The 27,074-nt window shown below is 54.5% G+C and overlaps 1 protein-coding gene and 1 long non-coding RNA gene across 3 annotated transcripts; one reads left to right on the top strand and one right to left on the bottom strand.

Moving 5' to 3' along the window:
- Window positions 1-287: 287 nt before the first annotated feature.
- Window positions 288-4,956, bottom strand: LOC136166881 (uncharacterized). Its single transcript, XR_010662996.1, has 2 exons — window positions 4,807-4,956; window positions 288-2,418 (listed from the first exon to the last, which is right to left on the bottom strand). It is a non-coding gene; the product is annotated as an uncharacterized lncRNA (long non-coding RNA).
- PTPN23 (protein tyrosine phosphatase non-receptor type 23) lies at window positions 4,383-26,897 on the top strand. Of its 2 annotated transcripts, none has more exons than XM_065933832.1 (25): window positions 4,383-4,547; window positions 11,442-11,516; window positions 19,088-19,215; window positions 19,403-19,479; window positions 19,946-19,995; window positions 20,087-20,218; window positions 20,402-20,482; window positions 20,569-20,700; window positions 20,784-20,831; window positions 21,107-21,163; window positions 21,247-21,305; window positions 21,463-21,542; window positions 21,648-21,762; window positions 21,849-21,914; window positions 22,162-22,307; window positions 22,456-22,767; window positions 22,846-23,000; window positions 23,091-23,242; window positions 23,328-23,507; window positions 23,594-25,295; window positions 25,371-25,555; window positions 25,638-25,742; window positions 25,813-25,951; window positions 26,027-26,140; window positions 26,209-26,897. In XM_065933832.1, the coding sequence occupies exons 1-25, from the start codon at window positions 4,464-4,466 to the stop codon at window positions 26,686-26,688; spliced, it is 4,854 nt and encodes a 1,617-aa protein (XP_065789904.1). In that variant the 5' UTR covers window positions 4,383-4,463; the 3' UTR covers window positions 26,689-26,897. The 2 variants fall into 2 exon arrangements, with proteins under 2 accessions (XP_065789904.1, XP_065789905.1); XM_065933833.1 differs by lacking the exon at window positions 4,383-4,547 and adding an exon at window positions 11,009-11,094.
- The last annotated feature ends 177 nt before the right edge of the window (window positions 26,898-27,074 follow it).

The raw sequence follows: 27,074 nt of genomic DNA, 5'->3' as shown, positions 1-27,074 counted from the left end.
GAGGCTCCATGGTGTTTGGGGCAGCCTCTTTCCCCTCTCCTTGCCTCAGTTTCCCCACCATAATGCAGTGATTCTGGATTCACATCTAAGAAAGGTGGCACGGGGGGAGGACTCCATGTCTCCTGTTTGGGTGGCTATGAGCCGCCTTTCTGGACACACCTCCTGGTGTTCCCTGGGCAGGAGTTGTTCAGATGCCCTGAATACCCTATATTCACACACCCAGCAATCCCATTTCTGGGGCACAGGAGACATAGAGAGTTGTCAACTGAAAAAAAAAGAACCACCTAAAAGTTGAGAATTATGTTTTATTCAGAAGGCTTACTGAAGACTTAAGCCTGCGATGTGGTCTCTCAGCTCGGAGGGACTGTTCTAAAGACGTAAGAGAGGAGCCAGGATGTATGAGTGTTTTTTTTTTTTTTTTTCCTGAGGAAAAAGTGTGCAGTAGGTAATGCAAGGGCTTCCCAGATGGTGCAGTATTAAAGAATCCACCTGCCAATGCAGGAGATGCGAGAGACATGGGTTCGATCCCTGGGTTGGGAAGATTCCCCTGGAGTAGGAAATGGCAACTCACTCCAGTATTCTTGCCTGGAAAATTTCAGGGGCAGAGGAGCCTGGTGGGCTACAGTCCATGGTTGCAAAGAGATGGACATGACAAATACACACACGCATGCGCGCCATCCAAAGATTACTGCTAATCACAAAAACAGACATCTCAAGTCAGTGATTGGAGAGCTTTTCTATATGAGAAGATGCAGGAGGGTGGGCTTGTTGAAATCATTCCTTTGACAAGCATGCTAATTTTGTAGTACCAGTATCTTGTTCTCCATCCTAAATCTCTCCCAGGGCACACAGGGGGCCGTGGTGGCTGATGGCTTTGTGGCCACAACATTCTCCATTTACTGAAATGGCAGGTGACAGTCTTTGTTCACAGCGTCAACATGACTAAATCATGTCAGTTTTCTGTAGTGGTGGCACCAATTTCCAGCCTCATTTGCAGCGGGTAAGAGTTCCTGTTGCTCCACGTCCTCACCAACAGTGATGGATACTCATTCATTATACTCATTTGTCCCATGAGTACAAAGTGAACTTTCACTGTGGTTTGGGTCTGCATCTTCGTGGTTACTGATGAGGTCTGACATCTTTCCATAAGTTTTTGGCTGAGAACTTTTGAGATTTATATATTGTAGATGGTTCTCTTTCTTGCTTATGTCTCACAGATATCTCAATTTGGTCTAATCTTTCCACTGTCTTTATGGTGTCCTGTTTTTAACTGCCATCTCATATACTGTATATTTTTCATTGTGTTAATATCTAACTCCCCTCATTAGATTGTATTCTCATGAGGGCAGAGATCTTTGCTTGTTTTATTCAGCAGTGCCCAGAACAGTGCCTAGGGCGCAGTGGGTATTGAATAGACACTAGCTGAATAAATGAACTAGAAGGGAGGAGACCCAGGCCCAACCTGGACTCTTCATCCACTTATTGGCAGGCTTGAGTGGTCCACTCCCCAATCCAGGCCTCAGTTTCTGCATCATTAAAATGAACCCACATTAATAAAATGGGGGAGGATGTCTGTCTTTGAGGTCACTCCAGTTCTGACAGATGTCTTGAGAAAGGGGTGAACAGGCCCGTTTACCTTGGCTGAACGGGGTCTTTGCTGCCCGCTTGTGACAGGACCTACCCTTCAGCAGTACAAGTGAGCCTTAGATTTCCTTAAACTCCTAATTCTGCCCATCTCTGTGAGGATAGGTGCGCTAGCAGGGCAATGGCCATGGAGAAGGCAACGGCAACCCACTCCAGTGTTCTTGCCTGGAGAATCCCAGGGACGGAGGAGCCTGGTGGGCTGCCATCTATGGGGCTGCGCAGAGTTGGACACGACTGAAGCGACTTGGCGGCAGCAGGAGGGCCCCACTTACCCCAGAGCCATCTTTTCTGCTGTCTCACTTCCAGCGACCCCTCCTCACCCCAGTGCCTCAGCAGCCCATGCCCCTTCACCTCTTGGTGCCTCTTTGATGCCTCTCATGCTAACTGCTCTTCATGTCACCGAGGCCATGAGTTATGGGTTGAGCTGTGTCCCTCAAAATTCATATGCTGAAGTACTAACCCCCAGTACCTCAGAGGTTGACTGTATTTGGAGATGCAATCTTTAAAGAGATAATGAAGTTAACCTGAGGTCACGAGGGTGGATCCTAATCCAAGATGACTGGGGTCCTTATAAGAGGACATTACGACAGAGACACGCACAGAAGACCACGTGAAGGCACAGGCAGAAGACATACACCTACAAACCAAGAAGGAAGGATTCAGGATAAACCAGCCGTGCTGACACCGAATCTGTTCTTCCACCTCTGAGCAGGTGGCCTCAAGATGGTCCTCCAGAAACAAGCTTTTTCAGATGCTGGTAAAATTTTCTTTTTCCTTAAAAAAAAAAAAATTACCTGCAAGATCTTACATTAAAAAAAAACAACCTTCCATTTTAACCATTTTTAAGTGCACAGGTCAGTGGCACTAGGCATTAATACATTCACATGGTGCAATCATCTGTCTCCAGAATTTTCTCAGCATCTGTGCCCACTGAATACTAATTCCCCTTCCTTTCTCCTTCCAGTCCCTGAGAAGTCACCATTCTACTTTTTATTCTTACAAATTTGACTACTCTTAAGTTAACTGATTTAGGTGGAATCAGCTCAGATGTTAAAGAATCCTCCTGTAGCGGAGGAGAGCAGGGTTCAATCCCTGGGTTGGGAAGATTCCCCCTGGCGAAGGGAATGGCAACCACTCCAGTGTTCTTGCCTGGAGAATCCCCATGGACAGAGGAGCCTGGTGGGTTACAGTCCGTGGGGTGGCAGATTTGGACAGGACTGAGCAACTAGCACAGAATCTAACACAGTATTTGTTCTTCGGTGTCTGGTGTATGTCACTGGCGTCATGTCTTCACGGTTCATTTCTGTTGAGCATGTATCAGAATGTCCTTCCTTTCTGAGGCTGAAGGACAGTCTGGTGCATGCTGTCCCACATCTCCCTTGCCCATTCATCTGTTGACGGGCATCTGATTTAGTTTTACCTCCTGGATATTATAAACAATGCTGCTGTGAACATTTGTGTACTTGGATTTTCTTTTGCTCTAACTCCAGCTGGCATGAAGGTAGATCCTGGATTGCAAAGGGGACCTGGGCCCTTGGTTGTGGGTGAACCCTCTCTCTTGAGCCATGGTCTCCTCCCCATCTTCTCTTGAAAAACTTAAGGGAATCTATATCCAGCTCAACACAGACAGCCCTTGTTCTTCTCTTCCAAACCTCTCCCTCCCTGTTTTACCATGTCAGAAAACAGTTGTGTAGCCACCCAGGTATATACCAGCTAGAAACCTGGAAATAATCTTTTATATTCTCAATCTCTTACATCCATTCATCTCAGGTTCTACCACATTTTCCCCCTAAAACATTTCTCAAACCTGCCCGTGTTTCATTTCCCTTTGCCCCAGCTCCACATTTGTCTCCTGGAAGACTACCAAAGGTTCCTCGCTAATTTCCTTGCTTCTACTTTTGCCCTAACAAGCCATTCTCCATTTTATGTGTTTTTAAAGCTAGGTAATATACACATGATTTAAAAACCCTTGCTCTACAGGTCATCTCTTCAGAGCTGATAACTGTTGTCGGCTCCCTGGTCCCCTTCCAGACTGAAAGGTATTCGCGTGGCTGTATATAGTCATCCCCACCCCCATCGCTCTAAGTCTCTCTCTCTTTTCCCCCTTCAGCTTTACACTTCATTTACCAGTTCTCTCCCCATCATCAAAAACGGACTTGGCCATCTCTTAGGGAGCGCCCCTTCCTACAGGCTCAGCCGAGTATGCCAGTCTCCAACAAGTCACTCCTCTGTTCCAAAGCTCGACACCTGGGGTGAAACGGATTGCTTGCTTCTTAGCCCTGTCTCCTTGGCCAGGCAGCCCTTACTCCAAGACTGTTTTTAAGTTACTTCTTCTGGGGGTGGCCCTCCACACGTTATCTCTACCACAGCATCTGACCCCATCTACCAAGGCCCTCGACACTACTTAGGGTCTACAAGTCTATGGCTACGTTCTCTAATGTCCTTCCCCTGAGTGGGGAGCGACTGGAGCCCGAGCCAGGTCCCTGCGGTCTACTTTGCCCAGGAAGAAGAAACCAGTTACCTCCCTGCTTAGCAATTAGATGCAGAGAGACTACGACTCCCAGAAACCCTTTCGCCTCCGGCTGGAGGTGTGCCTTCTACACGTGCCCGCGTGCACGAGACTGAGCATGCGCAACGGAAAATGCGCCTGCGCAAAAGGCTGCACGGGAGGGGACCGCCTCTCCCAGCAGGCAGTAGGGGCATTTTTTTCCATCCCCGCGTGACAAGTGACTTCCGGCGTGGAGGGGCGGGGCGCGCGGCTGAGCCTGCAGCTGCGAAAGCTTGGGGAGCGGCCGGGGGGCCGGCGGGTGCCTGCGGCCATGGAGGCCGTGCCCCGCATGCCCATGATCTGGCTGGACCTGAAAGAGGCCGGTGACTTCCACTTTCAGCCAGCCGTAAAGAAGGTGAGGGCAGCTCCTCCTCCCCGCCCCCTCCCCTTTTCTCCCGCGTCTCTCAGTCCGCCGGCGCGTGACGCCCCCTGCGCGTCCATCATCTCCCCAGGCCCTGTCGCAGGGTCGTGTGAGGCCGGGAGGGACCTCCGCTGGCTTTCCTTCGCCTGGCGCACCCCCATCGCACCCTGTCTCATCTCTGCGCGCTCGTAGAGCGTCTCCCCACCGCCCGCCGACCCCGCCAGCCCCGTAGCACCCGCTGTCTGATCGGAACCTGTTTTCCGATTTCTTCTCCCGGTCATCCGCGATCCCCGCCGAGGCGCCTCACTTCCTCGGCGTGACGCTCTGGACCTAGTTCTGCTCCACCCCTCATCCGCGCCAGCACCGCCCTGCGGGGATCGGTGGGTGGCCCTCCTTAACCGTCAGGGTGGAAAGGCTGTGCTTGGCCCTCGTTATGCTGTCCGTCTACGACCGGACTGGGACGGAGGCCGAGGATGGCTCAGAATGTGTTTTAAGGCCCTGGCCAGCCGGACCTCTGTGATTGGAGTGGCTGTAACACTTGGTGCAATTCTGTCTGGTCTCAGAAGAAAAACCTTATCTGGAACTCTTTTGGACCAAAAGATAACAACTCTGTCGTTTAGAGGAGCGTTACTGCGTTCGCGACTGCGCACAGGGGATAAATAGTATTGTAGCTTTCAGAGCGACCCTAGCAGTCCTTTGCTGACTCTCCAGTTGGATGGAAGAGAACAGGCAGTTTTGGCGTTGAGGAAGGCAAGGGACCGCTGTGGGGAGATCAGGTGCGGCTGGTACAAAGGAGGGCCAGGTGTGTCGATTGGGCATCAGGTACCCTCTGAGACATCTGCCTTGGGAAGGACCGTCTGGTACCACTGAAGGACAGAGCAGAAGTGAAAAGGAATAACCAGGAGGCTGTTGCAGGTTGACATCCTTGTGGTTTTAGTATAGCTGCTGCCAGAATCTGGATGGTGCCCCACTGAGGAAGGTGGTTGAGAAAAAAAAAATAGAAGAAAGAAAATGGGTTGGGGAAGTTTTCCAAGAAGCTCTCCCTTTCTCTGTTCACACTGCCACTGCCTGCCTTCAGACACTAACAGTTTGTGTTCCTTTGAGTCCATCATTTAATCTCTTTGGGCATCTTTTTCCTCATTGGTAAAACCAGAAAATTAGATTAAAAAAAAAACAACTTTGGCCGAGTCCCCCCAGCTTATGTGATCTTAGTTCCCTGACCAAGGATCAAACCCCAGGCCCCAGTGAACCACTGGAGACGTCCCCAAAATTAGGTTAATTGATCTAAAGTTCCAAATTTTTACTTCTTTCCCAAAGTTTGGTCTCTTTTCCATCTACTGTTTTAATTCCAAGATGTATATCAAATTAAGAACAGAAGCTAAACAGCCCCATCATCTATGGGATGACAAAAGCATACACAGATGAATGAGATCATGTTAGTATCAGAGAAGGTGAAACAAAATCTTGACCCTGGGTCAAGAAATAGGAAGTTTGGCTCAGAGTTCTAGAACTACCATTGCTGATCTCTGGTTCCCATTTTTCTAATCTGCAAAGAATGGCAGGATCGGGTGATCTCATCTACCCCTGGTGGCTCAGGTGGTAAAGAATCTGCCTGCAATGCGGGAGATCTGGGTTCGATCCCTGGGTTGGGAAGATCCCCTGGAGAGGGGAAAAGCTGCCCACTCCAGTATTCTGGCTGGAGAATTCCAGGGACTGTATAGTCCATGGGGTCACAAAGAGTCTGACATGATTGAGCGACTTTCACTTTCATCTGCCTACAGAATTCTGGGCCATTGGTTGCTTGGTAAAAGGGCAGAGTAATGTCACAGAAATAGTATAGATACTGGAATCAGGCAGACTTTGGTTTAGGTACCACCTTTTTGACTTAATAGCTGAGTGACTTCAGCTGTTACAAATGATCACTTCACTAATCTGGGCCTCATTTTTCTCACCTGTAACAGAACTAATACTATACCTTATAAGCTTATGGGCATCAAGAGTTAACGCAGGGACTTTGCTGGTGGTCCAGTGGTTAAGAATCTGCCTGCCAATGCAGGGGACACAGGTCTGATCCATGGTGCAGGAAGATCCACGTGCTTTGGGACAACCAAGCCCGTGTGCCACAGCTACTGAGCCTGCGCTCTAGGGCCCACGTGGCGCAACTACTGAAGCCCTGGGCCTAGAGCCTGTGCTCTGCAACAAGAGACGCCGCCACAGTGAGAAGCCTACGCATTACAGCAGAGTGGCCTCCGCTCGGAGCGACTGCAAAAAGCCGGAGCACAGCAGCAAAGACCTAGTGCAGCCAAAACTAAAATAAATAAAAAGAGAAAAACAAGATATACTTTAAAAAAATGAGTTAATGCATTTGAGTCCCTAGTACAGGCCTTGGCATATTGTAAACAATACTTTCAGCTTAGCATCCTCTTTCTCTGTTTAGGAAATAGCCCAGGTCCTATGACAGCTCTGTGAGTTAGACGTAGCAGGTAATTGTGGTTCAGTCGGTAAGTCATGTCCAACTCTTTGCGACCCTGTGGACGGCAGCACGCCAGGCTTCCCCATCCTTCACCATCTCCCAGAGCTTGCTCAAACTCATTCCATTGAGTCGGTGATGCCATCCAACCATCTCATCCTCTGTTGCCCCTTTTCCTCCTGCCCTCAATCTTTCCCAGCATCAGGGTCTTTTCCAGTGAGTTGACTCTTCACATCGGGTGGCCAAAGTATTGGAGCTTCAGCATCAGTCCTTCTAACAAATATTCAGGATTCATTTCCTTTAGGATTGACTGGTTTGACTGGTGAACTCGCAAGAGTTCACCACAGTTCAAAAGCAGCCAATATGAACACCATATTACAGGTGAAAAACCAGGCCCAGGTCTCATAGCAGCCTAGGGGCATAGCCAGGACTTAACTCTGTTTTGGTATTTCTCTTTGGAAAAAGTCTTTCCAGCCTGTGTATTTTTAACTTATAACTTTTTCTTTCCCTGCTTTTTCCTCCCAGTGACTCTGAACCCTGGACATGATTGCAACACGATACTGTTCACAGGTCTCATTGTTCGCTCAGGAAAAAAGAAGCCCAGCTTCTCCAAAGCCTGGCTGGGCTCTGGAGGGCCTCTGGTCCTCTCAGCCCCAGTTGGCTGGCATCTGTGTAGGTGTGCTGGGGTCCTGGCGGTGCCTTCTAGTATCTTACTCCTAATCCGTGTTGCCAAGGTCCGGGCTTGCTTGCTGCTGGGCCTGCCTTCTCAGGCTCTGTGGCGACCCTCACATCCCAAGCAGACCTTGCTTCTCGCTCTGCAGAAGTCTGTGCTGTAGAGAGTCTGTCTGAGAGATGGTCTCTGTCCTTGACTCTAACCTTCAGCTGCCTCGTACCTCTGTGTCATAGGGGGAGTGAATGATCTAGCCATAGAGGATTTTGTCAGAGTTTAAAAAAATCACCTCTCTGCTCCATTGACTCACCTTGTGGCTGGAGATCTGTTTTCACTTCCCATTTTTTGGTGTTTTATGAGAACTGTGTTTACAACATAGAAATGGATTGGTCTGATGTGTGGTCAAGAATATGGGCTCTGGAGCCCAGACGCCGGGCTTTTGGTCAGTGCTCCGTCAGTGATCAGTGCTGTGACCTTGGCAAGCGTCTTACCTTCCTTGCCTCAGTTTCCTCAGCTGTAGAATGCTGGCGACAATGCCGTCTACCTTTGGGTTGTTCTTAGGGCTGAGTGACTTACTAGGCGCTTAGCAGGTGTCTGGCCCGGGGGTAGGAGCTCAGTGTTAGCTGCAGATCCTGGAGGAGGAATGAGACAGGTCGACGGTCTCCTCCAGGGAGATCAGAGGCGTCTGCTGCGATCAGAGGCGTCATCCCTCGCCCCTTCACCGCTGCGTGACCGCTGGGACAGGTGTTCCAGCGATGGCAGCTGAAACCTTGGCTCTAGGACTCTCAGGTGTCGCTCAGGTCCCTTCTGCCTCTGTCCCACAGGGCCTCTGGGCTCCACTTGTTCTGTCGCCTCGGGGTGAGCAAACAGAAGCCTCCAGTGAAAAGGGAGCTAATCGGAGAAAGAACATGTTCCCATTTAGACAGTCAAGTTTTACCCAATAGCGGAGGCCACATTTTATGTCTGTGAGTTGGGGGATGGGCGGGGTGAAGGATTGGCTAAATCACAGTGAGGGTTATAAACCAAGAGCCCAATAAATGGGCTTCAACATGAACCCCCTGAACATGTTGGCAAATCCTTGTGTTTATGCATAGATGAATATTTGTAGGGAGATTGTTTCATGGCTTTTATCATGTTCTCAAAGGATCCAACAAGAGGCTAAGAAATGATAATGTAAGGAATGTGTTGTTTTAGGTATCATTTAGCTCAGCAACTCATTTTTCTTTTTTTGGGGTCGCATCGCTTGGCCTGCGAGACCTCAGCTCCCTGATCAGGGCCTGAACCTGGGCCACAGCAGTGAGAGTGCCAAGTCCTAACTGCTAGACCACCCAGGAGTTCCCTCAGCAACTCTTAAAACATTCGTTTTCCAGATTTCAGACATACAGAAAAGTCAAAAGAATAATGCAGTGCTCGCCCAAATTCTCTCTATTAATTTTGATAGTTGGGCTTCCCCGGTGGCTCAGTGGTAAAGAATCCGCCTGCCAATGCAGGAGATGCGAGTTTGATCCCTGGGTCAGGAAGACCCCCCCTGGAGAAGGAAGTGGCAACCCACCTCCGTATTCTTGCCTGAAAAATCCCATGGACAGAGGAGCCTGGTGGGAGTCCATGGGATCATGCAAAAAAGAGTTAGACATGACTTAGCGACTAAACAACAACAATGGTGATAGTCACATTACACCATATTTGTGTTCTTTCTTTCTGTACACACACACACATATATCCCATGAACCTTTGAAAGTAAGTTGTACACATCTCAGCACATCCTAAGAGGATTTTCTTCTGTATAACTATACTGTTATCATCACACCTTAGAAAATCCACAAAAATTGTCTACTATGTTTTATTTAAATTTCACCTGTTATCTTCAGACATCTTTTATAACTGTTTTCTTCTAAACTCAGATCCAGTCACGGTTCTCATAGAATATTTAGTTGTTCCTTTTTTTTTTTTTAATCTCTTTTAATCTACAATAGTCTCCTCCCCTCTAGCCCACTTAATGATACTTGTCTTTCAAGGAGACTGGATAATTGTTGGTTAAATTGTCACATCGTCTCAATTTTTCTGAGTGTCTCCTTTGGTATTATTCAGTCTGTTCATCCATCCTGTGCATTTCCGGTAAAGGCAACCCCGATAGACTCATTTTTTGGGGTGAGGGTGGTCACTGACATGACCCTACTGGGAGGCACACAGTCTGATGGAGGCGCTTTCCAAATGTGGGGAGAGCCGCAGCTGATGCTAAAGGAAGTGACATTGTAGCTGAGTCTTGGCAGAGATGGTGGGGGGGCGGTCAACATGTGGACAAGCATTGAGACCTGAGAGCGGGCATTTCGGAGTGCTGCTGGTGGGGTGTCCCTGGGAGCTGAAGGCTATTGGGAGCAGACTGAAGGACCGTGAACTCTGCTCTGAGATTAGATTTGGTCCCGGAGGTTTGGGGAAGCACTGTTGTACACATTCTTCTCAGATTACATTTTTTTTTCCTTTAGATTACAGCTTTCTCCATAATCTCCCTGTCCTGAGAAAAGCAAGCTGGGCTTTATTTTTTTTTCCCCAGGAGTGCCTGTGTTTCAGAAGGATATAAAGTCCGGAGTCACGCTGGAGTCATGTTAGATGAATCTGACCTCCGGATGAGGGGTGGATTTGAAGGGCTGGGGTGTCCGGGCCAGAGGTGGATGGGGGATAGCGAGCTGGCAGGAGGTACACCCAGTGGAAGAGGGTCGGGGTCAGAGATTTGGAGCTGTGGCCAGATGGAGCTGAAGGAGGCTCAGGAGTCGCTTCCCTCTGCCTGTCCCTCCTCTCGCTTCCCTGCCAGGCGGCTGACGCGGTCACACGGCTTCCAGGTTCCCATGGGCTCACCCCGCGGCCACGTGTCACAGTCCTGGGAAGGGGCCAGGGAGACGGGTGGGCCACGGGCGCGGTTGCCGCTGGAGAGCAGGCCGCCCCCTCCCTCGTCGCCTCACAACGACGAGGCCTTAAGGAGCCCTGGGAGATGGGGATCGGTGCCCTGCGCGTATGCGGAGTGACGGGTCTGGGCCCCCAGACTGCTGACCCGGGTGCCAGGTCCTCCAGCAGGAGTGGGGAGCTGCCACGATGTGCAGATCTTGGTGGTCCAGGCTCGCGAATGTCGTCCCTGTCGTGGCGCCTCTGATGTGGGGGTGACCTCCCCTCCTCCCTCCCCTGGGTCATCCCCATCACAGGCCTTTCCTCACCCGGGAGGACGCTTATATGTGTGGGGCACTTTCCCCGGAAGGGCGGGCTGGCGGAGGAGGCTTCTCGCTCCCCCTCTCCCGTCATTCTCTTTCCTACATTTGCTGCCAGGTCGGGATTACGATGGTGATCCCGGGCCTCAGCAGGGCCCAAGACACAAGGGAGGCTTGAACTTGGGGCCCATTTACTAATGCTTGGTAGGATCCCACTTCAGCTGACTGAATTCCCCGGCTTCCTGAGCTGGCCCAGCGCTGGGTTTGGTAGGGAGAACGGCAGCATGATGGGGCCAGCCAGGGGATCCCAGCCAGGTTGTACAGGCGTGTTTTCCATTTTGCTCAAAAAAGGAGGCTGCTCCAGGACGTGTCTTGGCGCTGGCTTGCTCCGGAGGTCAAGTTCCCAGCGGGGCAGGGGATGAGATGGTGGTAGCGGGTCTGGACTCCATCCTGAGCCGTGGCTGGTGCTTGCCGAGGACTCCGAGGGCAGAAGCGGGAGCAGGAAAGATGCTCTCTCCCTGATTTACAGCGTCCTCTCTGTCTCTCTCTAGTTTGTCCTGAAGAATTATGGAGAGAATCCAGAAGCCTACAATGAGGAACTGAAGAAACTGGAGTTGCTCAGACAGGTAGGAGGACAGTGTTTATACACAGCTGTGAACAAAATTGGTTTGGGAGATGAAACTGTTCATGTTTAAATTCAGTAATTTTTCCTCTGTAAAAGCAAAACTAATGATGGAAAATACATAAATTGTTGTCGTTGCTCAGTTGTGACAAGGTCTTTGGGACCACATGGATTGCATCACGCCAGGCTTCCGTGTCCTTTACTGTCTCCTGAGGGATGCTCAAACTCACGTCCGTTGAGTCGATAATGCCATTCAGCCATCTCATGCTGACTGCTTCCTTCTTCTTCTGCCTTCAGTCTTTCCCAGGGTCGGAGTATTTGCAGTGAGTCGGCTCTTTGCATCAGGTGGCCAAATTTTTAGATTCAATGTCAGCAACAGTATTTCCAGTGAATATTCAGGGTTGCTTTCCAATAGGATTCACTAGTTTGGTCTCCTGGGTTGATGTTTGTTTTGACTAGCTGTATGGGACTGACTTAATGCAATAAATGTACCTTTTTCCCGACCCACAGTTTGCCTTGTAAGTTATGATTACAGAGTGCTCAGTAGGTTGCACTGTGGTGTAGCATAGGTATTTTCCAGTGATCTGTTTTCCTTACTTGAGTATGTGTAGCTGTGTCTTCGGAGAAGGCAGTGGCACCCCACTCCAGTACTCTTGCCTGGAAAATCCCGTGGACGGAGGAGCCTGGTGGGCTGCGGTCCATGGGGTCACTGGGAGTTGGACCGTACTGAGTGACTTCACTTTCACTTTTCACTTTCATGCATTGGAGAAGGAAATGGCAACCCACGCCAGTGCTCTTGCCTGGAGAAGCAGCAGCAGCAGCTGTGTCTTACCCTTTGAATATATCCCTCGTTTCCTCTAGGTCTGCTGCTGCTGCTAAGTCACCTCAGTCGTGTCCGACTCTGTGTGTCCCCACAGACGGCAGCCCATCGGGCTCCCCCGTCCCTGGGATTCTCCAGGCAAGAGCATTGGAGTGGGGTGCCATTGCCTTCTCCGTCCTCTAGGTCTACCTCTGATAAAATAAGCTTGTTTTCTATGAGTGACAATTGGCGGCCTTTTGCCACATAGTTCCTGTGTATCAGTTTTCAGACATCCCCTCTTGTGGTTGTCTGGGATGGGTCCCTTTCTCTGTCTTAGCTCACTTTGTAACGTTGTGTCTTGGTCTGTGTATGTTACCAGTGGCACCGGCTCATTTTGGGTGGGGGGGTGCGGGCTGACATTATTATATTGTAAAGCTCTCCTGCAGGCCGTTGTGCTTGAAAATTTTGCTTCTGCCCATGTCTCAGTTATTCTATTGCTTCGGGAAAGGACACCATCCGTGGGTGTTTTTGATCAGTGGTTGTCCTCACATGTGATCCTCCCAGATCATGTAAATGGCTGTCAATTTCCGCCCTTAGGGACCCTCCTTCCGGGTCTTCATAGTGCCTGCTGCCAGTTTCCATTTCTCCCCACATCTTTGGGGCCGTCATTTTCTTCCTGCTCTCTCCCGGTTTTACTGTCAGTAGTCTTTTTGTTGATGTCCATTCTGAATGGGCGAGGTGGTCCCCGTTGTAGTTTTCATGTGAATTTTCCTGCTGATTAGCGATGCAGAGGCAGTGTTCCTAAGCTGTCGTTTAAAAAAGTCCCAGTACAGTTTGTATCTGGTGAACAGGAGCTCTGGAAAGTGGGCCCCTTTTTGAATTCTGTTTCGATTTACCCACTCCAGGACATTTCTGGAGGGCACGTGTCATTGAGAACCTGGCAAGCCGTGAAAATGAATCCTGAGTGTGTTCCAAATCCCTGATTTTCAAGCTGCTGTTACAGGAAATGGCCACAAGATGGCAGCACTTTTCCTGCCCAACTGGTGACTCTGGCAACGGGGGCCTTAGAGAAAGACCTGCTCCTGGGCTGTTAAACAGAGGGGGATGTCCCAAAAAACCCTGAAGGGCTGGGGTCCCTTGCTTCTTCCCCCTCACCTTTAACCCTCCAGACACGTCCCATCCCCTGGAATCAAGGTGCTCTTAGGTGGTGGTGTTCATGGGTGGGCTGAGTCTCAGGATGGAGGCCGGAGGCGGGAAGTCCAGCACAAGGAGGCGACCTGGAGGTGTTCTTTGAGCCCAGAGGTTCCACCATCCTTTGGGAGCATCTGGCTTGGTTTGAGTGCTTGAGGGCCCAGCTGGATCTGCAGATGGTGGTCCTATCCTGAGGGTTCAGGCCCTCCAGGGGCAGACCGGGGGCTCATCATCTGGCATGTCCTACCCAGCTCCCCCAGCCAGCCACGCAGTCCCGCCTTGATCGCAAGGCTGCCCAGCCACACCTTGTCACCTAGGCTCAAAGGCCTTGTAGTAAACTCTTTTGTCATTTAATTCTTTTTTATTTGATATTTCATTTGGAGCTGATCAATGCATAGAGTATTTCTGACGTTATATTTATTATTGGTTCAGTTCAGTCGCTTATTATTGGTTAAGTGTACCTAAATGAGGTAGCCAGATACATGCACCTGTTTTTTACTTTCTCCTCGTTCATTGCCTTTGTGTGTTATGATTCCAGAGTGCGGAATAGGTTGCCCATTGCTGGTAGCATGAGACTTTTTCCCGATGATCTATTTTCCCTAGTTGAGTATGTGTAAGTATGTCTTACCCTTTGAATTTATTCCTCGTTTCCTCTTTGCCTCTGGTAAAATCAGTTTGTTTTTTATGTGAGAAAATCTGCATGCCTTTTGTCGCATAGTTCCTGTGCATCAGTTTTCAGACCTCACCTCTTGGGGTTGTACTGTGATGGGTTCCTCTCTCTGGCTGTCTTAGTGCCCTTTGTAACATTATGTCTTGATCTGTGTATGATGTTACCAATGGCCCAGTTTCATTTTTGGGGGGGAGGGGTGTTGGGGGGCTGACATTATTGCACTGTAAAGCTGTACTAATTTTTTTTTCCCAGGCCCTTGTGCTTGGAAATTTTGCTTTCTCCCATGTCCCATTATTCTTACTATTGCTTCAGGAAAGGACACCATCCAAAGGTGTTTCTCATCGATGGTTGTCCCCTTGATATCCAGCCACGTGTGGGCCTGCCGGAGTTAACAGCTGTTCGTTTCCGCCCTTAAGGACCCTCCTTCTGGGTTTTCAGAGTGCCTGCTGCCAGTTTCCATTTCTCCCCACATCTTTGGGGTCTTTTGTTTTCTCCCTGCTCTCTCCCGGTTTTTCTGTCAGTAGTCTTTTTTGTTGATGTCCATTCTGAGCGGGAGAGGTGGTACCCTGTTGTAGTTTTCATGTGAGTTTTCCTGCTGATTCGCGATGCAGAGGCAGTGTTCCTAGGGTGTCACTTAAAAGAGTCCCAGTACAAATTGTACCTGGTGAACAGGAGCTCTGGAAAGTGGGCCCCTTTTTGAATTCTGTTTCGATTACCCACGCCAGGACATTTCTGGAGGGCACGTGTCATTGACAATCCCAGCAGACAAACGCACAGGTCTTCAAGCTGCTATTACAGGGAACGGCCACAAGACGGCAGCACTTTTCCTGCCCAACTGGCTACTCCCGCAGAAAGCCTTAGGGAAAGTCCTGCTCCTGGGCTGTCAAATAGAGGGGGATGTCCCAGAAAAACACCGAAGGGCTGTGGTCCCTTGCCTCTTTCCCCTCACCTTTCACCCTCAAGACACATCCCACCCCGTGGAATCAAGGTGCCTTTCAGTTCAGTTCAGTCGTTCAGTCGTGTCCAACTCTTTGCGACCCCATGAATCACAGCCAGGCACGCCAGGCCTCCCTGTCCATCACCAACTCCCGGAGTCCACCCAAACCCATGTCCATTACTTTGCCAACAAAGGTCCGTCTAGTCAAGGCTATGGTTTTTCCAATGGTCATGTATGGATGTGAGAGTTGGACTGTAGAGAAAGCTGAGCAGCAAAGAATTGATGCGTTTAAAGTGTGGTGTTGGAGAAGACTCTTGAGGGTCTCTTGGACTGCAAGGAGATCCAACCAGTCCATCCTAAAGGAGATCAGTCCTGGGTGTTCATTGGAAGGACTGATGCTGAAGCTGAAAGTCCAGTACTTTGGCCACCTCATGCGAACAGTTGACTCATTGGAAAAGACCCTAATGCTGAGAGGGATTGGGGGCAGGAGGGGAAGGGGACGACAGAGGGTGAGATGGCTGGAGGCATCACCGACTCGATGGACATGGGTTTGGGTGGACTCCGGGAGTTGGTGCCTTTAAGTCCTGTCATTCCTGGGTGGGCCGAGTCTCGGGATGGAGGCTGGAGGCGGGGTGTCCAGCACAAGGAGGTAACCTGGAGGTCCTCTTTCAGCTCAGAGGCTCCACCATCCTTTGGGAGCGCCTGCTTGGTTTAAGTGCTTGAGGGCCCAGCTGGATCTGCAGATGGTGGTCCCATCCAGAGGGTTCAGGCCCTCCAGGGGCGACTGGGGCTCACTGGCTCCCTAGGTCCTCCCTAGGTCCCCCAGCCAGCCATGCAGTCCCGCCCAGACCCAGGCATGTGACAGCCACAGCTCGTCACCGAGGCCTAAAATCCTTGTAGTAGACTCTTTTTGTCATTTAGTTCTTTTTTTATTTGATATTTCATTTGGAGCTGATCAACACATAGAATATTTTTAACGTTATATTTTTTATTGGTTAAGTGTACCTAAATGAGGTAGCCGGATACATGCAGCTGTCTTCTACTTTCCACCTGTCCATTGCCTTTGTACGTTGTGATTCCGCAGTGTGGAATAGGTTGCCCCTTGCTGTAGCACGCATCTTTTTTCGGATAATCTGTTTTCCCTACTCGAGGGTTGTACCTGTGTCTTATCCTTTGAGTTTACCCCTCGTTTCCTATCCCTCTGCCTGTGTGTGAGAATCTGCCTGCGTTTTGGCCTGTAGTTCCTGTTACCAGTTTCGAGATATCACGTCTTCTGGTTATCCTGTGATGGGTCCCTGTTTCTTTCTTCGTTCACTTTGTAACGTCGTGTGTGGTCTCTGTATGGTGATACCAGTGGCCCAAATTCTTTTCTTTTTTTTTGCAGGTGGGCAGGGGCTGATATTATTGCATTGTAAAGTTGTGCTGCATTTTTTTTTTGTCCAGTATTCTTACACGCTGTCATTTTGTTCTTTTATTTTAAATTTCATTTCAAACTTACCAGTGCATAGAGGATATTTTTAATGTTATGTTTATTTTTCCTGAGCTCTGGCTGACTGATGTAGTGCCATACATATATATTTTTTCTTCCCCTGGATTATTTTTTTCGCACACTATTATTACAAATTCTGGAGTCGGTTCCCCCGTGCTGATCTGGAGTTACTGGGCTGTCCAGAGTGGACCAGGTTCTCCGTCTACAGGGGCTGCTCTCTCTCTTTCTGGCATACACTTCCCAGCTGCCCCACGCCCAGTGCGTTCCCACTTGGGAACCCTCACCTGCTCAGGTTGTGGTGATGTGTGACCCAGTATAGGTTACCGAGGCCTCGTGGGACTAGAGCAGGCAGTTGTTTCAGGTTGGTTTGTTTTAATGCAGTTTTATTCTCTCTGAGTTCATTTACAATTGTGTATGTGCTTCAGATAAAAGAAACATGATCCACACATGCATATACATATATCAATTCTTCTTCTCGTTCTGTTTGCATATACATCATCACAGAGTGGTTAAATTTGTTTAGGAAGTCAATAGTAGGTGTTTGGCAAGTTCATTTGCATCCAGTTTTTTATCTGTAAGTGATATTACAGAAAATTTTTCTTTCCATATCTGACTTAGTGTTATCATCTCCAGATCCATCCAGGTTGCTGCCAGTGACACTTTTGCATTCTTTTTTAAGGCTAGTAGTCCATTGTGTGTATGTAGCTGACCTGTATCAGCTTCTGTGTGGCTGTAGTTTGTGGACGCTTGCATCCTTTCCTATTGAAAACAGTGTCCCGGTGAATGTTGGGGTGCACGTCTTTTGAAGGATGGTGTCTCTGCATTATCCCTAGGAATGAATTACCACGTGGGTTGGTCGCTTGTTTCTGTTCGTGAGCCCACACCTGTTGCATTCTGCACGGTGGCTCTGGGCAGTTTTCATTCCCTTGGCAGTGTAGGGTGGTTCCCTTTTCTCCATGGCTCTCCAGCATTTACTGTTTGTAGACTTCGTGCTGAGTGCTGGAAGATGATACCTCATCATCATTTTGATTTGCACTTCTCTTAAGAATTAGGAGTGGTAAAGGTATTTTTATGTGCGTTTTTACTTTCTAAGGATGAGTAAGATTTACTTTGGAAATTTGCTTTTGAAAGCCATTGCTAACGAATTCTTACCTACTGCTATTTCTAGAGCATAGGTGTCTTTTTGAGCCGGTTTTCCAGTTGTTACCAGAAATGGCCATAAGACGGCAGCATTTCTTCAGACCCAGCATTAGTCACTGGAGCAACCAGAGCCTCAGGAGAGTTGGGTTCGTCGGTTGTAATTAAGAGTGCAAAGTGCACAAAGAAACACGCAAGGGCTTGTGTCTCACTACCACCTCCTCACCCTTCACCCGCCAGTCAACACTTAACCCCAGAAAGGTGCTTTGCTGGGGGTGCTGCCAAAGGTCTGTGGATGAACTTTAAGGAAGGAGGCTAGCAGTGGGAACCCCACCAGGGGACATAAAGAAAGGGTGACTTTTCACAGCTCTTGAACCCCAGAATGTCCACCAGTTTTGGGGTGCTGTAGACTTGCAGTAGCTGTGGGAGGGCCGGCCTGGATCTGGAGTTTGGGGTCCCATGGAGGGGCCTAGTCACTACAGATCCAAGGAAGGCTCCTTGGCTGCCCAGACTCCCCAGCTCCCTCAGCCCTGGGACCCAAGCCTGCTCAGGCTGTGAGGATGTGACAGCAGCCCAGGTCACCGAGGCCCAAGGGGAATGCTGCAGGCCTTTCTTCCTCTATTTCTTTGTTTAAAAAGTTCATATATACGTGTAGGGGATGGATTGCGGTGTTGTTCTAGGTGTACAGCAACCTGACTCTTTGTATTTCCTGTTCTGACATTTGAGGAGAGAGTTTACTGTTTCCCCCCAAGTGGGACTAGCTTCATTGATGACTATAAAAATGAAAAATCATTAATGTAGAATACATAACCAGTATAATATAATCAAAGATGTCCCTGTATATATATGTACAGAGTAAGATATACTAATTAAGCCTGACTATCCAGGGATCACTCACTTCTTTGGTATGTAACTATCTAGATTTTTTTCACTTTGTATAACTAGTTGGATCTATTTCTGTATTATTTTCAGCAGTGAAATTACGTTGCTTATCTGTTAGATGCTTTTTCCTCTCCAACAGTAAATGTGTTATGGACATGTTGACATGTCAGTAGAGAGCCTTGTCTTAAACAGTTTTCATGGCTATTGTATCTCATATTTTTAGATACAGAAATACGGGTCAAACATTAAATACATTAAAAATTTTAATGCATGTTTTAAACTACTTCCTGGAAAAGTGGAGCTGATTTGGTGGAAGCATCCTGGCTGGTGGGACGGTTGTTCAGTGACTTCCTTTGGATTTCTTACGCTGCACAGTCCCCCAGCTCCGACGTGTCCGTCTGGGCACTTGTGGGCACACAGGCCTGTCTCCTGCCCCAGATGACGGTCGGCCTCCTCTCACCCTCCTGCAGAATGCCGTCCGTGTCCCACGTGACTTCGAGGGCTGCAGTGTCCTCCGCAAGTACCTGGGCCAGCTCCACTACCTGCAGAGTCGGGTCCCCATGGGCTCGGGTCAGGAGGCTGCCGTTTCTGTCACCTGGTGAGGGCGGGCGGGCAGAGCTGGAGGAGCCTGGAGGGTGCCCCTCTCCCCCCTCCCCGTCTCCTTGCTATAGAGGATGGGGAGCTGCTTGGGGTGGTTTTCCCCAGCCCCCTTCCCTCCCACCCTGCACTGGGAGGGGGCTAGCTTCACCAGCTGCCCCCTCACAACTGTGGTGGCCTGTCCCCAGGACTGAGATCTTCTCTGGGAAGTCGGTGGCCCACGAGGACATCAAGTACGAGCAGGCCTGCATTCTCTACAACCTTGGTGAGCTGCCTCGCCCCTTCCCTGGGGCCCCCTTGCTCCCAGGCCTGCCCATCTCAGCAGAGGACACCTGGATCCTGACCCTCCCCTGCCTTCCCTCAGCTCTGCCCGCCTCCTGGGCCGCGGGGAGCCCCCTGGTGGGGGAGGCTCCGCGAGGCTGCCTGCTCTTGGAGTGCTGCCGTGCGCTCTGGGCACCGAGGTGGCCTCTCCTCTTTGTCTGGATACCCCATCTCCCCCGCCACCCCGCTTGTGGCTCAGCTTTGCTTCTGGCGGGAGGAGGCCTTGCCATCAACCCTGCTGGTGCAGCCTCAGCCTGGGGAGCCGAGGCCTGTGAGGGACTCGTCCCTGCTTGGTGCAGAGCTGGAGCCCCAGATCCACTGGCTCCCCCCCCCACCACCCCGTCTCACCCTGGGCACCATGTGGGCAGCAGCCCCAGCTGAGCCCTGACCCATGTTCTCTGCCTTCCCAGGGGCACTGCACTCCATGCTGGGGGCCATGGACAAGCGGGTGTCTGAGGAGGTGAGGAAGCGGGGCGGGGTGCTGAGTGTTCTCAGTTCCAGAGTGAACCCCACCCCTGGATTGGCTCTGCCTGACACCCGCTCTCCCCCAGGGCATGAAGGTCTCCTGCACCCACTTCCAGTGCGCGGCCGGCGCCTTCTCCTACCTGAGGGAGCACTTCCCCCAGGCCTACAGCGTGGACATGAGCCGGCAGATCCTCACTCTAAATGTCAACCTCATGCTGGTGAGGAGCCGCCCTCGCTGGGGTCAGACGGTGGCGCACAGCTCAGGGAGGGACAGGCCGGGGCCTGGGCTGCGACCTCTGAGCGCAGGTGGGGCAGGAGCTGCTCGGAGGGGAGCTGGGCGGAGCAGGGTGCGTGCGGCCTGTCCGGGTGAGGAAGGAGGGCCTCTGCACCCCCCGCCCCAGGGCCAGGCGCAGGAGTGCCTCTTGGAGAAGTCCATGCTGGACAACAGGAAGAGCTTCCTGGTGGCGCGCATCAGTGCACAGGTAGGCCGGGGGGCGGGGGCCTTCTGGAGACTGGGGCCAGCCCTGGCTTCCCCCAACCCCCGACCGGAGCCCGTCCTGGCCCCCAGGTGGTGGATTACTACAAAGAGGCCTGCCGCGCCCTGGAGAACCCTGACACCGCCTCGCTGCTGGGTCGGATCCAGAAGGACTGGAAGAAGCTGGTCCAGATGAAGATCTACTACTTTGCGGCTGTGGCTCATGTGAGGGCGCTGTGGGCGCGGGGCGGGGCGGGGCGGTGCCGAGGTGTCACCCCTAAGTAAGCAGGAGTGTTTCTTCCGTCCAGCTGCACATGGGGAAGCAAGCGGAGGAGCAGCAGAAGTTTGGGGAGCAGGTGAGTGAGCCGGGGCCAGGAGGGCACTCAGACTGTTCCAGCCCCATTAGACCTCTGGTTGGGGGTGGTCCCCTCTGGGTGGCTGCCTGGAGGTGTGGGCTGTGGGCAGAGCTGCAAGCGGACACTAACCTCGGTGCTGTTGGCTGGCTGGAGTGTGGCGGCCGCTCAGCCTCCTGTCTCCTCCGGGCCACCTACTGGTCAGACAGGCTGGGTGGGGGAGGCAGGAGGAGCAGGGTCCACGCGGAAAGCTGGACCAGGCTCCGCTGGCCCTGCAGGTTGCATACTTCCAGAGTGCCCTGGACAAGCTCAATGAAGCCATCAAGCTGGCCAAGGTAATGACGGGGGAGAGCCTGGCCGGGCCACGGGGGTCCTGGTGTGGGCCGTGGTTGGACTGAGCTCCGCTCCTCCCCCACAGGGCCAGCCCGACACCGTGCAGGATGCCCTGCGCTTCGCTATGGACGTCATTGGGGGAAAGTGAGTCTCTGGGGCTCGAGGGGCTCTGGTTTTTTCTCTGCCTGCATCGTTGGGAGGAAGCCAGCAGGGCCAGAGAGCAGGGGCCCACAGGGGGGTGGGGGCGAGGTCCTGGGTCCCTGCTGACCACTCAAGACTCGCCCCCCGCCCCCTACGCCAGGTACAATTCTGCCAAGAAGGATAATGATTTCATCTACCATGAGGCCGTTCCGGCGCTGGACACCCTTCAGCCTGTGAAAGGTCTGAAGCTGAGGGGAGCCTGGGGTAGGGGACGAAGGTGCGGCAGAACAGGGGCAGTCAAGGCTGGGTGGGCCTGGTCTCCATGACTCTGCCTCTCCCTCCCAGGTGCCCCCTTGGTGAAGCCCTTGCCGGTGAACCCCACAGACCCCGCTGTTACAGGCCCTGATATCTTCGCCAAACTTGTACCAATGGCAGCACACGAAGCCTCATCGCTATACAGGTGAGTGGACAGACAGCCCTGTTAGCCCAGGCTGGGATGTCTCGAGACACACGGGCTGCCAACAAATTGCTGTTCTCTTCCTGCAGTGAGGAGAAGGCCAAGCTGCTCCGCGAGATGATGGCCAAGATTGAGGACAAGAATGAGGTCCTGGAGTGAGTGCAGAGCTGTGGGGGGTGGGAGCCTGCAGCAGAGCTGGGGAGGGGGTGGTGAACGGCCAGTGAACGGTAGGCTCCTGGCTCACCCTCCCTGCCCTGGGCCTCGTGTGCGTTCCCAGCAGCGCCCAGCGCAGGTTTTGTGCTCTCTGCTAGGACCTTGGATGTTGCTTAATTGGGGGGTGGGGGGGCTCCTTTTATGTGTGAGGGGTTGAGTCCACACCCACCTGGTCCTGTTGCCCCACAGTCAGTTCATGGATTCACTGCAGCTGGATCCTGAGACAGTGGACAACCTCGACGCCTACAACCACATCCCACCCCAGCTCATGGAGAAGTGTGCGGCTCTCAGCGTCCGTCCCGACACCGTCAGGAACCTCGTCCAGTCCATGCAGGGTGAGTATGGAGCAGGTGAAGGTCACCTGCTGCTGTCCCCTGTGGGGCAGACGGAGGTTTCACCTCTCCCGGCATAGCACCCACCCCCTGGCTGTGAACCAGCGCCCCCCGTGCCCCAGGAGCTGACCCCCTCTGTGCCCGCCCGCAGTGCTGTCGGGGGTGTTCACGGACGTGGAGGCCTCCCTGAAGGACATCAGGGACCTCCTGGAGGAGGATGAGGTGCTGGAACAGAAGCTGCAGGAGGCAGCGGGCCCGGCGGGGGCCAGCACGGCCGTGTCTAAGGCCGAGCTGGCAGAGGTGAGGCGAGAGTGGGCCAAGTACATGGAGGTCCACGAGAAGGCCTCCTTCACCAACAGTGAGCTGCACCGCGCCATGAACCTGCACGTCGGCAACCTGCGGCTGCTCAGCGGCCCCCTGGACCAGGTGCGGGCTGCCCTGCCCTCGCCGGCCCTCAGCCCAGGTGAGCCCTCCTCTCCCCACGGGGCGGTCTGGGGTGGGGTGGGGTGGCTCTGGCCTCACTGCCTGCCACCGCTCGCAGAGGACAAGGCAGTGCTGCAGAACCTGAAGCGCATCCTGGCCAAGGTGCAGGAGATGCGGGACCAGCGTGTGTCCCTGGAGCAGCAGCTCCGCGAGCTCATCCAGAGGGACGATATCACAGCAGCGCTGGTGACTGCCGACCACTCGGAGATGAAGGTGGGTCAGGCGCGGGCGGCGGGCTGGCTCTTGGCACCCCGCCTCAGGCGGCAAGGCCCTGAGCATCTGTCCTCCCCCACTCCCCCACAGAAGCTGTTTGAGGAGCAGCTGAAGAAGTACGACCAGCTGCGGGTGTACCTGGAGCAGAACCTGGCCGCCCAGGACAACGTCCTCCGGGCCCTGACTGAGGCCAACGTGCAGTATGCGGCCGTGCGGCGCGTGCTCAGCGACCTGGACCAGAAGTCAGTGTCCGGCCCTGGGCCCCAGGGCCAGTCTCCCGGAGCCGGCCTGCAGAGGCTCACCTTCCCCCTGCCCTCTGCCCACCAGGTGGAACTCCACGCTGCAGAGCCTGGTGGCCTCCTATGAGGCCTACGAGGACCTGATGAAGAAGTCCCAGGAGGGGAAGGACTTCTACGCAGACTTGGAGAGCAAGGTGGCTGCTCTGCTGGAGCGCACGCAGTCCACCTGCCAGGCTCGCGAGGCGACGCGCCAGCAGCTCCTGGACAGGTGAGTTTGGGGACACCCTGGGCACAGCTGCAGAGCCAGGCCAGGCTGAGGGGGCTGACTCCCCGTCTCCGTCACTCACCCCACAGAGAGCTCAAGAAGAAGCCGCCTCCACGGCCCACAGCGCCAAAGCCGCTGCTGTCCCGCAGGGAGGAGGGTGAGGCGATGGAGGCCGGAGACCTGCCTGAGGAGCTCCGCAGTCTGCCCCCCGAGCCCTTCCTGGGGGCTGCCGCCCCCCTCCACTTCCCTCCCGGCCCCTTCCCCAGCTCGGCAGGCCCAGGACCCCACTACCTCTCCAGCGCCTTACCGCCTGGTACCTATGCAGGCCCCACCCAGATGCTGCAGCCCAGGGCCCCCCAGCCCCCGGGACACCCAGGGGTGGCGGTGGCCCCCGGACCTGCTCTCTACACAGCCCCCGCCTACGCCCCGGAGCTGGGCCTCGTGCCCCGGTCTTCGCCCCAGCACGGCATGGTGAGCAGCCCCTATGGGGGGGTGGGGCCACCCCCTCCGCTCGCTGGCCTCCCCTCAGCGCCCCCTCCCCACTTCTCAGGCCACGAGTTGGCCATGGGGATTCGGCCAGCCACCACCACCGTGGATAGTGTCCAGGCCCCCATCTCCAGCCACACAGCCCCACGGCCAAACCCCACCCCCGCCCCTCCCCAGGCCTGCTTCCCGGGCCCCCCGCCACAGCCGCTGCCCCTGCCCTACACCTACCCGATGGGGCCCAAGCAGCCCCTCACAGCGCCCCCGGCCCAGCACCACTTCCCTCCTGGGGTGCCTGCGGGCTTTCCAGCCCCGAGGATGGCACCCCAGCCTCCCCCTCAGCCCCTTCCACTCCAGCACCCGCACGTCTTCCCGCCCCAGGCTCCAGGCTTGGTGCCTACCCAGGCCCCCTACACCTTCGCCCCTCAGCCTGGGGTACTGGGGCAGCCATCACCCGCCCTGCACACCCAGCTGTACCCTGGCTCCTCTCAGGACCCTCCGCCCCCACACTCCGGGGCTCTGCCTTTCCCCAGCGCGGGGCCCCCTCAGCCTCCCCACCCCACCCTGGCCTATGGTCCTGCCCCTGCCCCCAGACCCCTGGGCCCACAGGCGGCCCCTCTCTCCATTCGAGGCCCCCCGCCTGCCATCCAGTCAGCCCCCACTCCCCATCTGGTGCCTTCACCCGCCCCTTCCCCGGGACCGGGCCCCGTGCCTCCACGGCCCCCTGCAGCAGAGCCGCCCCCCTGTCTGCGCCGAGGCACTACCGCTGCTGACCTGCTGTCCTCCAGCCCCGAGAGCCAGCATGGAGGCCCTCAGCCTCCTGGGGGTGGGCAGCCCCTGCTGCAGCCCACGAAGGTGGACGCGGCTGAGGGCCGGCGGCCACAGGCCCTGCGGCTGATCGAGAGGGATCCCTATGAGCGTCCTGAGAGGCTGCAGCAGTTGCAGCAGGAGCTGGAGGCCTTCCGGGGCCAGCTGGGAGCCGCGGGGGCCCTGGACACGGTATGGCGGGAGCTGCAAGATGCACAGGAGCTCGACGCCCGGGGCCGCTCCATCGCCATCGCCCGCTGCTACTCGCTCAAGAACCGGCACCAGGACGTCATGCCCTACGACAGCAACCGCGTGGTGCTGCGCTCTGGCAAGGACGACTACATCAACGCCAGCCGCGTGGAGGGGCTCTCACCCTACTGCCCCCCCTTGGTGGCCACCCAGGCCCCCCTGCCTGGTACAGCGGCCGACTTCTGGCTCATGGTGCATGAGCAGAAGGTGTCGGTCATTGTCATGCTGGTGTCGGAGGCCGAGATGGAGAAGGTGAGAGGGAGGTGTTGGGCGGGCGCCGGGCAGGGACCCTGGAACGCCAGTCCTAACTACCTGTTTGTGCCTCAGCAAAAGGTGGCTCGCTACTTCCCCACCGAGCGGGGCCAACCCATGGTGCACGGGGCCCTGAGCCTGGCCCTGAGCAGCGTCCGCGCCACCGAGACGCACGTGGAGCGGGTGCTGAGCCTGCAGTTCCGCGACCAGAGCCTCAAGCGCTCTCTTGTGCACCTGCACTTCCCGGCGTGGCCTGAGCTGTGCGTCTGCTGCCCGGGGTGGCGGGAGGGGCGCTGCGGGCTCTGACCAGCTCTGGCTCAGAGACCCCCATCCCCCCTGCAGAGGCCTGCCCGACAGCCCCAGCCACCTGCTGCGCTTCATCCAGGAGGTGCATGCCCACTACCTGCATCAGCGCCCGCTGCACACGCCCGTTGTCGTCCACTGCAGGTAGGTGTGGGCAGCTCCCGGGGCTCCTCGGGGGCCCGGGGGCCAGCCTGACCCCGTCTTCCGGCCTCAGCTCGGGAGTGGGCCGCACGGGGGCCTTCGCGCTGCTCTACGCGGCCGTGCAGGAGGTGGAGGCTGGACGTGGGATCCCCCAGCTGCCCCAGCTGGTGCGGCGCATGCGGCAGCAGAGGAAGCACATGCTGCAGGAGAAGGTAAGGCTCGGCGGGCAGGCATGCGCCCTCCCCCGGGGGACAGCCCCCGGCTCACCCGCCCGTGTGCCCCCGCAGCTACACCTCAAGTTCTGCCACGAGGCGGTGGTGAGACACGTGGAGCAGGTGCTCCAGCGCCACGGCGTGCCCCCGCCCAGCAAGCCCACAGCCGGCACCGCTGTCGCCCAGAAGGTGAGGGGGGCCCTCCCAGGGGTTCTGGGCACTGCACGCACCCTCTTCACCCGCTCGTGTCTCCCCAGAATCACCTTCCTCAGGACTCCCAGGACCTGGTCCTCGGCGGGGATGTGCCCATCAGCTCCATCCAGGCCACGATTGCCAAGCTCAGCATCCGGCCTCCTGGGGGCATGGACTCCCCGATGGCCACTCTGCCAGGCCCTGTGGAGCCCCCCGGCCCGCCGCCCCCTAGCCTCCCAGAGTCCACCCAACTCCCCTCCTCATCCCCACCCCCCCTTTCTTCTCCTCTGCCCGAGGCCCCACAGCCTGAGGACGAGCAGCCGGTCCCTGAGGCCCCCAGCCTGGGGCCGCCCTCCTCCTCCTTGGAGCTGCTGGCCTCCCTCACGCCCGAGGCCTTCTCCCTGGACGGTTCCCTGCGGGGTAAGCAGCGCATGAGCAAGCAGGACTTCCTGCAGGCCCACAACGGGCAGGGGCTGCGGGCCGCACGGCCCACCGATGACCCCCTCAGCCTCCTGGACCCGCTCTGGACGCTCAACAAGACCTGACCAGGTGGACACTCAACAAGTCCTGACTGGGCGCGCCCGCCTGGTCCTCTCACTACATCGTCTCCTGGGCCTGTCTCTCTCATTCCTGCTGCCTTCAGCCCTGCCTGGCCCGGCCCGCACTTCTGTGGTTAGGTCTTGGGTCAGGCTCCACTCCTCTGTGGGACCTGTTTTTCAGCTCTTTGCTATTAAATAAATAAACCTGTTCCGTGGCTGGTGTCTGCCCATTGCTGCTCCTGGGAGGCCACCCTGGTTTCCGCACTCCGACCTGCTTATGCAAGGAGCGTCTAGAGCTGGTGCCAAGTCCCCCCCGCCCCTGTAACTGTCCTGTGACTTCACGTGGTTCCTGGCAGGAGCCGCTCTGAGCTGAGCAAGGTCTAACCCAGTCC

This window comes from Muntiacus reevesi, chromosome 4 (genome assembly GCF_963930625.1).
Source record: "Muntiacus reevesi chromosome 4, mMunRee1.1, whole genome shotgun sequence".
Taxonomy (NCBI): domain Eukaryota; kingdom Metazoa; phylum Chordata; class Mammalia; order Artiodactyla; family Cervidae; genus Muntiacus; species Muntiacus reevesi.
This window is presented reverse-complemented; position numbering and strand designations above follow the sequence as displayed.

Bases quoted from the DNA above. Each gene is read 5' to 3' on its own strand.
- PTPN23 (XM_065933832.1), top strand. From the start codon at position 4,464: ATGGAGGCCGTGCCCCGCATGCCCATGATCTGGCTGGACCTGAAAGAG. The intron at 20,483-20,568 runs GTAGGCCGGGGG...CCTGGCCCCCAG, and splicing joins TGGCGCGCATCAGTGCACAG to GTGGTGGATTACTACAAAGA. The intron at 22,308-22,455 runs GTGAGTATGGAG...GCCCGCCCGCAG, and splicing joins CCTCGTCCAGTCCATGCAGG to TGCTGTCGGGGGTGTTCACG.